Source organism: Corapipo altera, unplaced genomic scaffold (assembly GCF_003945725.1).
Source record: "Corapipo altera isolate COAL_440 unplaced genomic scaffold, ASM394572v1 326, whole genome shotgun sequence".
Lineage (NCBI taxonomy): Eukaryota > Metazoa > Chordata > Aves > Passeriformes > Pipridae > Corapipo > Corapipo altera.
Window position 1 is genome coordinate 1,454,095 of NW_020884945.1, and position 11,337 is coordinate 1,465,431.

General features: G+C 42.4%; 1 protein-coding gene across 6 annotated transcripts in view; it reads left to right on the plus strand.

Moving 5' to 3' along the window:
* The first annotated feature begins 2,741 nt into the window (after window positions 1–2,741).
* Window positions 2,742–11,337, plus strand: part of LOC113956185 (protein fantom-like) — a 47,984-nt gene continuing 39,388 nt past the window's right edge. For 2 of the 6 annotated variants that reach the window (XM_027662443.1, XM_027662444.1), the window contains exons 1-3: window positions 3,300–6,363; window positions 7,154–7,298; window positions 10,685–10,983. In XM_027662443.1, the coding sequence (XP_027518244.1) occupies window positions 6,279–6,363; window positions 7,154–7,298; window positions 10,685–10,983 (529 nt within the window). In that variant the 5' untranslated portion in view covers window positions 3,300–6,278. Of the gene's footprint in view, window positions 2,851–3,299; window positions 6,364–7,073; window positions 7,299–10,684; window positions 10,984–11,337 lie in introns of those variants that run through there. The other 4 variants (XM_027662442.1, XM_027662441.1, XM_027662445.1 and 1 more) reach the window with 4 other exon arrangements.

Below are 11,337 nucleotides of genomic sequence, written 5' to 3' on the forward strand. Positions count from 1 at the left end.
CCTTTTATTTCTAAAAAATACAGATTGATTATCAAGAGCCCAAGTTCCATCCTCTTTGCTCAGGAACAAAAGACTCTCAGATCAACCTATAAAATTTTACTGGCTGAAAAATGCAAGTTCTGACTGATCTAAGTGCTGGTGCTGTACCATGGTGAATACTGGGAAAATCTGCCACAAATATAGAGAAAGTTCCTGTAAAATATTCCCTGATGCCTGTGGTAAGTCAGCACACATCACCTGGAACAGGTTTCCAGCATTTTTTTATCAGTGTATGAGCACAGCTTTGACCAAGTTAAAAAGCCCCTTTTGCGTTTCCAATCCCAAAACAAAACACTCAGAAAACCCCAACCAAACAACCCCCCCCAAACAAACAAACAAACAAAAACCACCCCGAAACAAAAACCAAAACAAACCACCAAAAAACCAAAAAAGCCCAACCAAAATACAAATTGGATTAGTTGCATAAGTCAAGATTATTCTTAGAAAAATCACATTCAGGGCATTTATGTCTTAACAAACCTGGGTGAAATAAAAGGATGGCTTCAGGGGGTTTGCTACCAGCGTTCCCTGTGTCCTCCTCCAATTCCTCTGAAGGAAAGGGACTCTACAGGAGATGGATTCTGCAGGGACACAGGGCTGTGGTCACTCCTCTCCTTATCTGTGCCCAGGAATTTGGAGCCAAAAGGGGCTCCAAGGGAACTCCAAGGAGGAGAAGCTCCTTGGCTTTTGCATTTCCTTGTCCTGGCACACTTTGGTGACCCTGCAGTGTTTTGGGCTCTTGCTCGTACCAGCAAGGATTGAAATGAAAAGAAGCCATCCCAAAGTGTCATCCCAACCTCCAGGGAAATCCAGTCCCTCAGACCCTGCATCCCTGGACAGGAGGGTAACTGGAGTTTGAAGCAGATCCCAGTGCCCTGGACAAGTGTGTTCCCACAAGCCCAAGCCCATGGCTCCATTCCCAAGAGTGAATTTGCACATCCACCTTCTCATGAATATTTGAGAGAGTGAGACCAGCTTACCATAAATGCAAAGCAAAAGCCAATCACTGGGATTCTGCTAGACAGCACTTAATTGTACACAACCATAGCAAAACAAGACCAATTACAAAATGACCAGGTCATTGTTAAAGAGAAGAATTTTACTACTGCCAGCAGTAGTAAATTAAAATCTTCAGTTGCAAACTTGGATCAAATCTTTTCCCTGCCCCTACAGTGAAACAGCTTTTAATGCTGAATAGTAAATTAATAGCAATACCAAACCCATAAGTTCTCTGTTCAGGTGCATCTGATTGCAGTCTTAGAAAGCTTTATCTTAGTTTACAATGGAATTGGCTGTTCTTTCATTATCATCACTAAAATCAGCATTATGCTTTCAAAGGAGTTGCTTACTGCTTCTCTGGGCTGCTATTTTCTAAACAGAAACCAGCAGAGGCACAACAGCCATCAAGAGCTGCAGTCCAATATTGTGCAGTGTGGTAGAAACAAGCTCTTCAAAGGCACCTGTAACAGCAAAACCTTTAGCAACGCTGTTTGCTTTCACAAACCTCTTTTATTAACATCTTCGGTGCAAGCATGTGACAGCATCGCATCTAAACACATTATAAAAGCATTATAAAACTCGGGTCACGTAAGAGATGGAAAATGTCCTAAACTTGGTGTAGAGTACTTTTAAATTTGAAAATAAAAGTTACACAGTTGCATAGTGCAGCATCTCACTAGGAATGCAAATGTACACTTACTTTATGTGATAAGTAGAAACCCAGAGTGGCTTGATTTCCAATTAGAATTTATCATATGATAAAAGCAAATTCAGCACTGGGTGATCAGGGAGGGGTTTCAACAACTCCCAATGCCTGTCACACCCAAAGAAGACAGTTGTTCTACATTTATTTCCAACTATTTCATGAATATTCATTATACATAAGCATTACACACTATTAAGTCAGACATTCAACAGATGCTTTTTCTTAGACAAGAATATTATCTATAAGTATCTTTTAATATATTGTCATTATCATAAGTATCTTTTAATATATCTATAATATATTGTCAAGTCAGACATTCAGCAGATGTGTGCTTGTCATCTATATAAAGTTATAAATTCTTAAGAAAGGTGCTATTATCTAGCTAACTAAACAAAATTCCTTCACTATAAATCATACACAAGGTAAAAGGGAGGTAACTTGTTTTATCTCTTTACAGGGGCCCAATTAAGTTTTATGATTTGTTTTTCTTTTCTCTCTCCAGGTCATGTTGACCTTACACGATTTTCTTCTAATTAGCCTGACTCATTTTCTCACATTTTATATATATATATGTATATATTACACTAGAGACTCTTCTAAATTTAAATATCTTGCCCAGATGGCACAAACTGGTTTATCACCAGCTACTGTTAAAAAACTATTAGTTTTCGTCTTTAAAGGGAGAGGGGAAACAGGTTCTTTGCAGGCCGATCCACCCACAGAGCCGAGGCATTTTATTTATTCACAGCTCTACAGCAGCAAGAAAGAAGGGGGTGTGTGGGGGGCTGGGTGGCAAATCCACAGCGCCAGCACGACGGCTACCGAAACTTTTCGCTATTTTTACGTTTTTAGAAAATTTTTACACGTTTGTCCGACGTTTTGCAGCGGGACCTTCAACCCTCGGTCCCCGCGCCAGCAGGGGGAGAGCGAGAATCCCGAGCGTGAGGCGGCGGCGCTCGGGCCCGGCCCCAACCGAGCGTGAGGCGGGGACCGGGCCCGAACCCGAACCACGGCTCCTGGGGGGGCAGCGGGCTCTCGGCCCGAACCGCGGCTGCCGCTGGTCCCGCCGGCAGTTGCCGAGGGAGCACCGAGGACGCGCCGGGCCGGTGAGTGCGGGGGAGCCGCTCCTCCTGCGGGCCGGAGCCGCTCCTCCCGCGGGATGGAGCTGCTCCTCCCGCGGGCCGGAGCTGCTGAGGGCGATGTGGCGCCGCGCCCCGCGCTGGGCTGTGCCCGGCCGGGCTCCCCAAGGGATGGTGTCAGAGCCGTGGGGGCTCCTCGCTCGCACCTCGGTGAAAAGACCGAGTGCCTCACGGCTTTAATCAAAATAGCCCTGAGAGGCTGCCTTGGTTGCGGGTTTGTACGTAGAAAGGCCGCTGGTCTCGGGCGGGAGTTGTGTTCCTGTGCCCGAGGAGGTCCCTGCCCAGACTGGAACAGTGCTCAGACCCTGCCCAAACTGAGACCAGTGCTCAGACCCAGCCTAAAACCAGTGCTCAGACCTGCCCAGACTGGGACCAGTGCTCAGATCCAGCCTAAAGCCAGTGCTCAGACCCTGCCTAAAACCAGTGCTCAGACCCTGCCTAAAACCAGTGCTCAGACCCTGCCCAGACTGGGACCAGTGCTCAGATCCAGCCTAAAAACAACGGTCAGACCCTGCCCAGACTGGGACCAGTGCTCAGATCCAGCCTAAAACCAGTGCTCAGACCCTGCCCAGACTGGGACCACTCCTCGTGAGGCGAACGCTGCCTTCCCTCCCTGCTCCTTCCAGTCGTTTAAGGCTTTGTCAGAACTGGCAGAGCTGAAGAAAAGTTTGGAAGGCACTTGTAAAAATATATTAAAGGCAAGACAAGGTCGTTTTGATTTTTCTGTGTTGTAGTAGGACTTACAGGTCTGAGAGATGTTTCTCCCCTCAGCCTACAGCAGAATACTGTGATCTTGTTTCCTAGTATCTTCTCTCTTTCTTTCCTTTCCACCTCCCAAAAGTCCCAACACTGCAGCAGATAATGTTTGAAAGATGATATGTGAAAGTTTATATGTGTGAATACTCCTTCCAAGTAATAAATGAGATTATTTTAGATGACAAACCAAATGGAGTAAATGTTTATCTTTGAAGGAGTCAATAGGGAGAGAATGTAGGCTGGAAATACTTTGTGATAGGCCAAGGTAGACAAGTGGTTTGTCCTCTTTTTTTTTTTTTAACTTTTCTTTTTTTCTTCTTCTATCAGAGAAGTGGGACAGGATTTTGGGAGAAAAGCATCATCTTGGCCATGTCTGAGACTCAGGAAATTCTAAATCCACATTGAAACAATTAAATGTCACAGTTTTTAAGATTTCATTAGAAACCCCGTCTAGCCCCACTGGCTGAGAACTTCTGATAATCAAAAATCTGCAGTTTTGCTACTTTTGAATGATGCTGGGACAACAGTTCACTTCTGGGAGTTATACAGGAATTCGGACCTAAAGCATGAGCTTTGATACTCTAGTTTTAAATGTCCATCTCATTATGGTCTGGCCTTGTCTAACACTGCAAAGTCACATGCACTTTTTTGTCAGATACTGGTGGTGATAGAACCAGTTTTTAAAGCAGTGCAGTATATAAGAAAGTTAAGGTTTCTTTAACTTTAGTAACTACATGTAAAATTCTTACTTATACTAGGTTAATCCTAGAGATATGGATTTTTTTTTCCTCTTCATATTTTTTTCTCTTAATTCTTGATTAACAAGTGCTGAAGTGACTGTAGAGTAATCCTTCTTGGAAATAAAACCTGATTTAAGTTTTTAAGGTTCAGCATGACGTGGATCTGGCAAGATAGAAATACAAATTTACCTCTCTTGCTTTATTATGCTTTCTCTTATTTGAGGTACAAGCATATGTTGGTTTGGCTTTGTTTTTAAATGAATGGATTTCTTTGATACTGAAGAGAACAGCCACAGCAAAGTTTCTTAAGCAAGTAGGAAATAGTGAAAATAGTGTTTGAAATAGTGTTTGCCTATGCCTGTTATTGTGGTGGTGGTTTTGAAGCTTGGTTTTGATAGATCACAAACATTGTGGAGTCTTACTGATAAAATATTTGTTTAGCTCTTGACATCTCTGAAATTTGCCAAAAACCTTTGTCTTTTTTGGTTTGTGAATCAAAAGACAAAGGCATCTACATTCTGGAAAGACATAATTGTAACATCTTCTCCTTGCTACCATCACGAACCAAATTTGGGTTGATTATCCAGAGGTAAAGGTTTTGCTTTCTCTTTAATCTCAGTTGCTGTAGAGATATTGGTACAGTGACATATAACATCAGGAAGCATTTGTTCCACAGTAAAGAAAAATGGGTTTCAGGTTTTTATAAACAGTCAAAGCTGGAAATAATACTAAATTTTAGTGAAAAGAATTGAAAGCAAGACTGACTTGTTGGCAACTAAACTTCCATTAATAACCTTTCTGTTCCTTTTGGACAAAGCCATAAGGACACCTGTTTATGACAGAAGACTTTACTGGTAGAAGGAAGGCATTGCTCTAGCAGCAGTTTTGATTATGATAAAATTAACAGGTATTTCCTGGAATGTCTGTGTAGCTTCTGTCCACTGGTGCAGGTCTTTAGTAACATCACTGTTCATTCCCCAATACATTCCTAGATATTTTTCAATTCTCCAAGGATTTGTGTCACCTCAAAAGTGTAACAACAGTGGGAGGAAAAGGCCGTGCAAAGGACTTTATGTTTCTCCTTTTCTTGCTCTTTCAGCATTACTTGAATCTCTGGCCAGCAACTAATTTTCTGCACTGGAAGACAAGAAAGAAACAGCAGTGGTTAACAAGTATCTTCACATATTACTCTGAAACAAATGTACTTTCTCACATTAATACTTTCCTAATCTCACTTTGTCATGTAACTAAACTTTCTGCTGCCTCAAGAAAGAAATGTCTTGGTATTCATGAGAAGCATTCATAGGAGTGTCTCTACCTTAAAAAGTAATTTCTCTTGTGACAGTGGTTGTGAGAAGATTAAGAGAATGGCAGGCATGGAAATGACTCCATAACCCCCAGTACCTTGGTTTCAGAGTCCCACTGAAAATGTGGAAGATGGCATTAGTCACCTGCCAGTTGATGCCTTAAGCTGTGACCTGTCTTAAAATGAACAAATAGTTAAAAAAACCCTCCAAACCCCAAACAAAAAACCCAAAAGAAGTCTCCACAGGTTCCCCTCCCCCATCTATTTGGAAATATGGCCTTAGCCCAAAGATTTCTGAAGACAACAATTATAATTCTACATTTACAATTGGAGCTATTGTGTAACAAAAAAAAATCTGTGTTTTGTACACGGATTAAAGTTAGCATAACACGAAACTTAAAAGTTCAGGTTGTCCTCTGAGCAATGCAATAGAGACAGGAGCATTTATAGCCATGTATGAGTTTGTTATTTCAGTGGATCTGTCCTGACTTTTGTCGTTGTTTTACGTGATGTCTTGTAGTTCATTCTGGTCTCACATTTCAGTTGCAGCTGGAGAATCACTTCCTTTGCAGTTTGTTCCTGGTGGATGAGCCATGCCTGTGTCAGCTGATGAAACTGGGGGGGACCCAGCTGGGAGAGATGCAGCTCAAACTCCAGCTGGAACTGAAGGACTGCAAGGTTTGTACCAGATGCTGCTTGTTGCAGTTACAGACTTGGATCAGTGGCTTCAGTTTCTAAAGATGTTTTTGATGTTCCCACTTGCAAAATTAAGTTCAAATACCATTCAAAATGGTGCTGTGACCTGTTCTGTGTTTAAGTTGCTTGTTATAAGAGAGGAGCTGCTGTGAGATGCTAAAACCTGGAAAACTCCTTGGGCTGTAACATTCATCCTTCCAAAAGGAAAGAGAACTTTTTTGCTGAATGAAGGTCAAGGCCAGATCCATTTAAAATAATTGGAACCAAAAGTACCACGCAGTTCCTATATGTTACTCAGCTGCTGTTAGAATAGAACTATGGGACTTATTTTCAGAATTATGAGTTAACCCTTTCAAGCTTCAAGAGACTTTGAAACAGATTTGAAAGCATCTTCCTTGTACTGCTAATTTTATTTTTTCAGTAGTACGTTTGATCGTACTTGGTTGCTTGCTAAGTTGTTACCTTTGCATGGTCTAGTAGATAATTTTTTAAAATTTTTTGGCTTGGGTTTTTGGAGGGTTTTTTGTTTAGTTTGCTGCATCATTTGAACTCTTTTTTTTTTTTTAGTCTTTAAGAGGAAGGAAAAAGGCAGTGATTAACACGCCAATAAATCTGAAAAAATTATCAGACCGGCGGAAGTGTAAAATATCAAAATGACTTGAAAACTTCCATGAATTTTTTTTTTTTTTCAGTATTTCAAAGTGAGGTAGGCTTTGAATTACGTGCTGTTGAATGTGTTGAGGGTAATTTAAAGTTGCCTTGGTTTGGGCAGAACCAGCAACTGCACAGAATGTGAGAGCTCGACAGGCCGTGTCACGGATCAGCCGCGAGGAACTGGAGGACAGATTTCTTCGGATAAGCGACGACCACCTCCTGCTCAAACAGCATGCAAACAAGCAGGAGGAGAAAATTAAAAGGTATGGGGTTTAGCATTTTTATTTTAAGCTTTTTTTGCCCCTCGAAACATTACCAACGTATTGAAAGTCACGCTGGTTTCTCTCAGAGCGCTTTCTGGTGCCGTGGTAAAAACCAGGCCTTGGACTCCATTTCTCTGTTGGTTTCTGGTTGGCTCTGGGTTTGTGAGATGCTTTTTGCAGTGGACCCTGTTAGATCTCCATGTGCAGAGGTACACTGCTACCTGCTGCTTTGGAGTTGGCACTTTGGGTTCCCAGCTGTGCTGGCAAAGTCCAAATATAACAGGTGTTCTGGGAATTGAAGAAGAGGCTATAGAAGCCTAATGATTTATCAAGAGTTTTATTCTAGATATCAAAATGACCCATACAGAGAGATTCTGCCCCTTTTTTTGTCCCTGTCTGTTTTTTGAAGAAGCTGACTAGCATCTAGCCTTTTATCATTGAATTAGCACCAAAATATTTTTATAATCAGCTCTCCTTTATTCAGCATAATAGATAACTCCAGTGAAAAAGTCCCAGGTAGCATGGGGAGCACAGTACCCAGTGTGCCCAAACATATACAAGCAACTTTATGATTATTGAACTTAGTGTGCTAAGATTTGTGTGTTAATCAAGCTGATCTGGACTCTGCAGAGCTGTTTGTGGTGTTACTGTGTTGCAGGAGGGCTGATTACTCCCAAACCATTTTTCCCATTGTGTGTTCCCATTGTGCTAATTGCTAATCAAGTCTTGCTGCATGTGATCAGGCTTCCCACCAGGAGCCAACAAATTCATCAAAGGGCAGCTGAAAATATTGCCTCTGTACATGAGACTGTTTCAAACTTTGTTAAAGTCCAGAATACTCTTCCCCTGTGGCTCAGTGTTCAGTGAGCCAGGATCCAGTAGACCAGCATGAGATCATTTCCATCTTTTCTGTTAGACTGTTGGCAGATATAAGATGATAGAGCAAATTAATTGTTTCCTTACAAATGGCTGTCCCTCTGTTTCTGTGCACAGCAACATGGGACATACCACTCCATATCCACTTAGGTAAAATTACACATAATGTCCAAACTGGTATAGCAAGGCACAGAAAATAAAAAATATAGAGTGTTTGTCTAGATTCCCAGAGAAAAATCCTAAAGCTAAATCTAAAGCTAAATTTCTTCCTTAGCATCCCTCATGCCAAAACCCTTGTAACTAGAAGTTTGGAATGAATTTCTAGTAGAATTACACTGAAAAAACCCAAATAAACAAAAAAACCTGCTTACAGGCAAGTAACATTCTCTGACATCCTATTACAGATGTGTTTGGTTTAATTTTGTTCTTTCAAGTAGAAGCTTCTGTCCACAGGTATCCAAAAATCTAGCAAGCCCCTTTAGACAAATTAAGTGTGTCCTTATTTTCAGTTTTCTTTCTGGGCTTTCAGAAATAGATTCCCTGTAAACTAGATACAGGTCTGGATGATATGTGGCCAGTTTTGTAAAGTCTTGAACTTATCTGTCTCATCAAAGCCACCTTTCTCCTTTTGTCCTTTTAAAGATAGATGGGAACCATACCCTCTGTATCTAATTATATTCCTCAGCTCACTGTTCCTTCTCTGAAGCACATTGGTCATATTTACCCAGAATAAAATTGAGTATGGTAATGGCAACTATTAAGTCTCTTTTTACAAGAGTACCTTAAATATCTCCACTTATGTATTTTAGCCACTTTAGAAATGAAATATATCATTAAATCCTAAAATACTGGAAATTATATATCATTAGAATGTTGCATATTATTATCATTCTTTCAATAGTTGAATGTTTTGTGGAATTGTAGCTTTTATAGTTTGCCCCATCACATCCAAAGTCTGTAACTTTACTTAACAGCATGCAGAGGTTCTAACAGAAGATCATGTGTTAAAATTAAGCAGCCTGTGGAGCAAATGTGCTTCCTTCCTTCACTAACCCTAAATCAGAAGCCTTAGGAAACTGTAATTTGTCAGTTGTAGTGGGTTGACCTTTGCCTGATGCCAGGTGCCCACCAAGCCACTCTGTCACTGCCCTTCCCAGCCAGACAGGGGAGAGATGGAAAACTACTTGTGGGTTGAGATGAGGCACTGTACTAAAGCCAAAGCCAAAGTTTGTGCACCCACAAGCAAAGAGGAAAATAACAAGGTTTATTCTCCCCTTCCCACCAGCAGTGATGTCCGGCCACTTCCCGGGAAGGGAATTCAGCAGAGTGGTTGCTCCAGAAGGCAAACACTGTAAAAAACAAAGAAATGCCCCCACTTCCTCCTCCTTTCTTTAGCTTTTGTATCTGAGCTGATGTTACAGGGTCTGGAATATCCCTTTGCTCAGTGTGCTGGTTTAAAGGTAAACCAGCAGGGGAAAATGAACTCAACCCAAAAGAGAGGTTATAAGTCAGAATAACAATCTAATAAAATAATACAATAAGTACAGTTATACAGAGGAACAATTGGTTTTAACCCACAAAACCCAAATGTATAACCCAGCACCCTGGGGCATGAACAGAGTGGTGTTTGTTGGGCCCCCTGAATCCAAAGTAAAGGGAGAGGGGGAAAACCTGTTGGTGAGAGTGCTGGTGCAGTCTGGTCAAGAGTGGTAGTTGCAGTCCAGTCGAGAGTGGTGGTCTCAGTCTGGTTGAGAGTGGTGGTCTGCAGTCTTCCTCTGGATCCCACCAGTGGTAAAAAAAGTTCCAAGACTCCAAGATTATCTATCCTCCAGTTAAGGCAGGAATGCTCAGTACTTCCCTCAGGGCGAGGAGTTCCACAAAGGGTGTGAGGAACAGGGAGGCACCCTCCTATCTCACAGGCCTCTTAACACCCAGTTTATAGCCTGAGGAGTCAGGCTCTATGGGCAGAGGGTGCAAATAGTCTATTGACAACAGTTTCTGGGCAATGGCATGGAAGGCTATAGAATACACAGGTTTGGGTTACACCCATCCAGTGATGAACTGGTCTCAGCTGTCCTAACTAGGACAGTCAGTTTGGGTCAGCTGGCCTGCTTGTGTCCCCTTCCAGGATCTTGCCCTCGATTGGTGGGGGAGGAATGTGACAGTGCTGATGCTGTGCCAGCCCTGCTCAGTAGGAGCCAAAACACTGGGGTGCTACCAACACCTTTCTAGCTCCCAGTGCAAAGCACAGCACTGTGAGGGCTGCTCTGGGGAAATGAACTGCAGCTCAGCCAGACCCAGTGCAGCTGTAAAGCACATTGCTGCACAGTGCTTCCAGTTCCCTTCAAAGAGCTCTTCACAGGCAGTCATAGTTCTATCAAAACCTGGCTTTATTATCCAGGTTCTGTGGTGAAGTCTTCACAGTGATCACGTTTCTTTCAACAGAATACTTTTTGTGCTGGGTTTTCACATTCCTTTTCCTGTTTTTTTTTTTGATTGTTTTCCCCCAGAATGACCACCAAGTTAATGAGGCTGGTGAACGACAAAAGAAAATCGGAGCAGGCAGGTGGTGGGCCCAGGAGGCTGGGGCAGGCTCTGGAGCTGGAGGAGATGATGGAGCATTTGCAAGAAAGAGTTCGTGAGCTCGAGAAACAAAACGAGAACCTGCGCAACAAACTCATCTCAACCAAGCAGCAGCTGCAGATCCAAGGGCACAGGCCCTGTCCCTACAGCCACGTCCAGTCTCGGGTCAACACCGGGCTCAGAAAAGTCAGCGAGGCTTCGGGCACCCCCGAGCACGCCAAGAAAGGTACCAGCCCCATTTCTCAACACCAGGGAGCTCCCAGATTGCTCTGGGAGTCTGGGTCTCAAAACAGCTTCAGTGCAGATCAGAAAATCCACAGAGCAGTTATCCAAAAGTAAAAAAAAAAAGGCCTGGAAAAATTCAGGAAAGTTTAGCTCTGTGAGGTGTGAGGAGACAGGAGAGCTCCACAAAGAAATGAATATGTCTTGCTGTAGCTGCTTTGTGTTTGGCTGATTTAAAAATACCATGGAAAGCTCATCCAAAAGTCCTAGTCAGGTATGGATTTTCAGTAAATACTCTCTGGTTTCTCATCACTTTCTTTATTGAGTGCAAGAAATACCTTGATGTGAACAAAAGTAA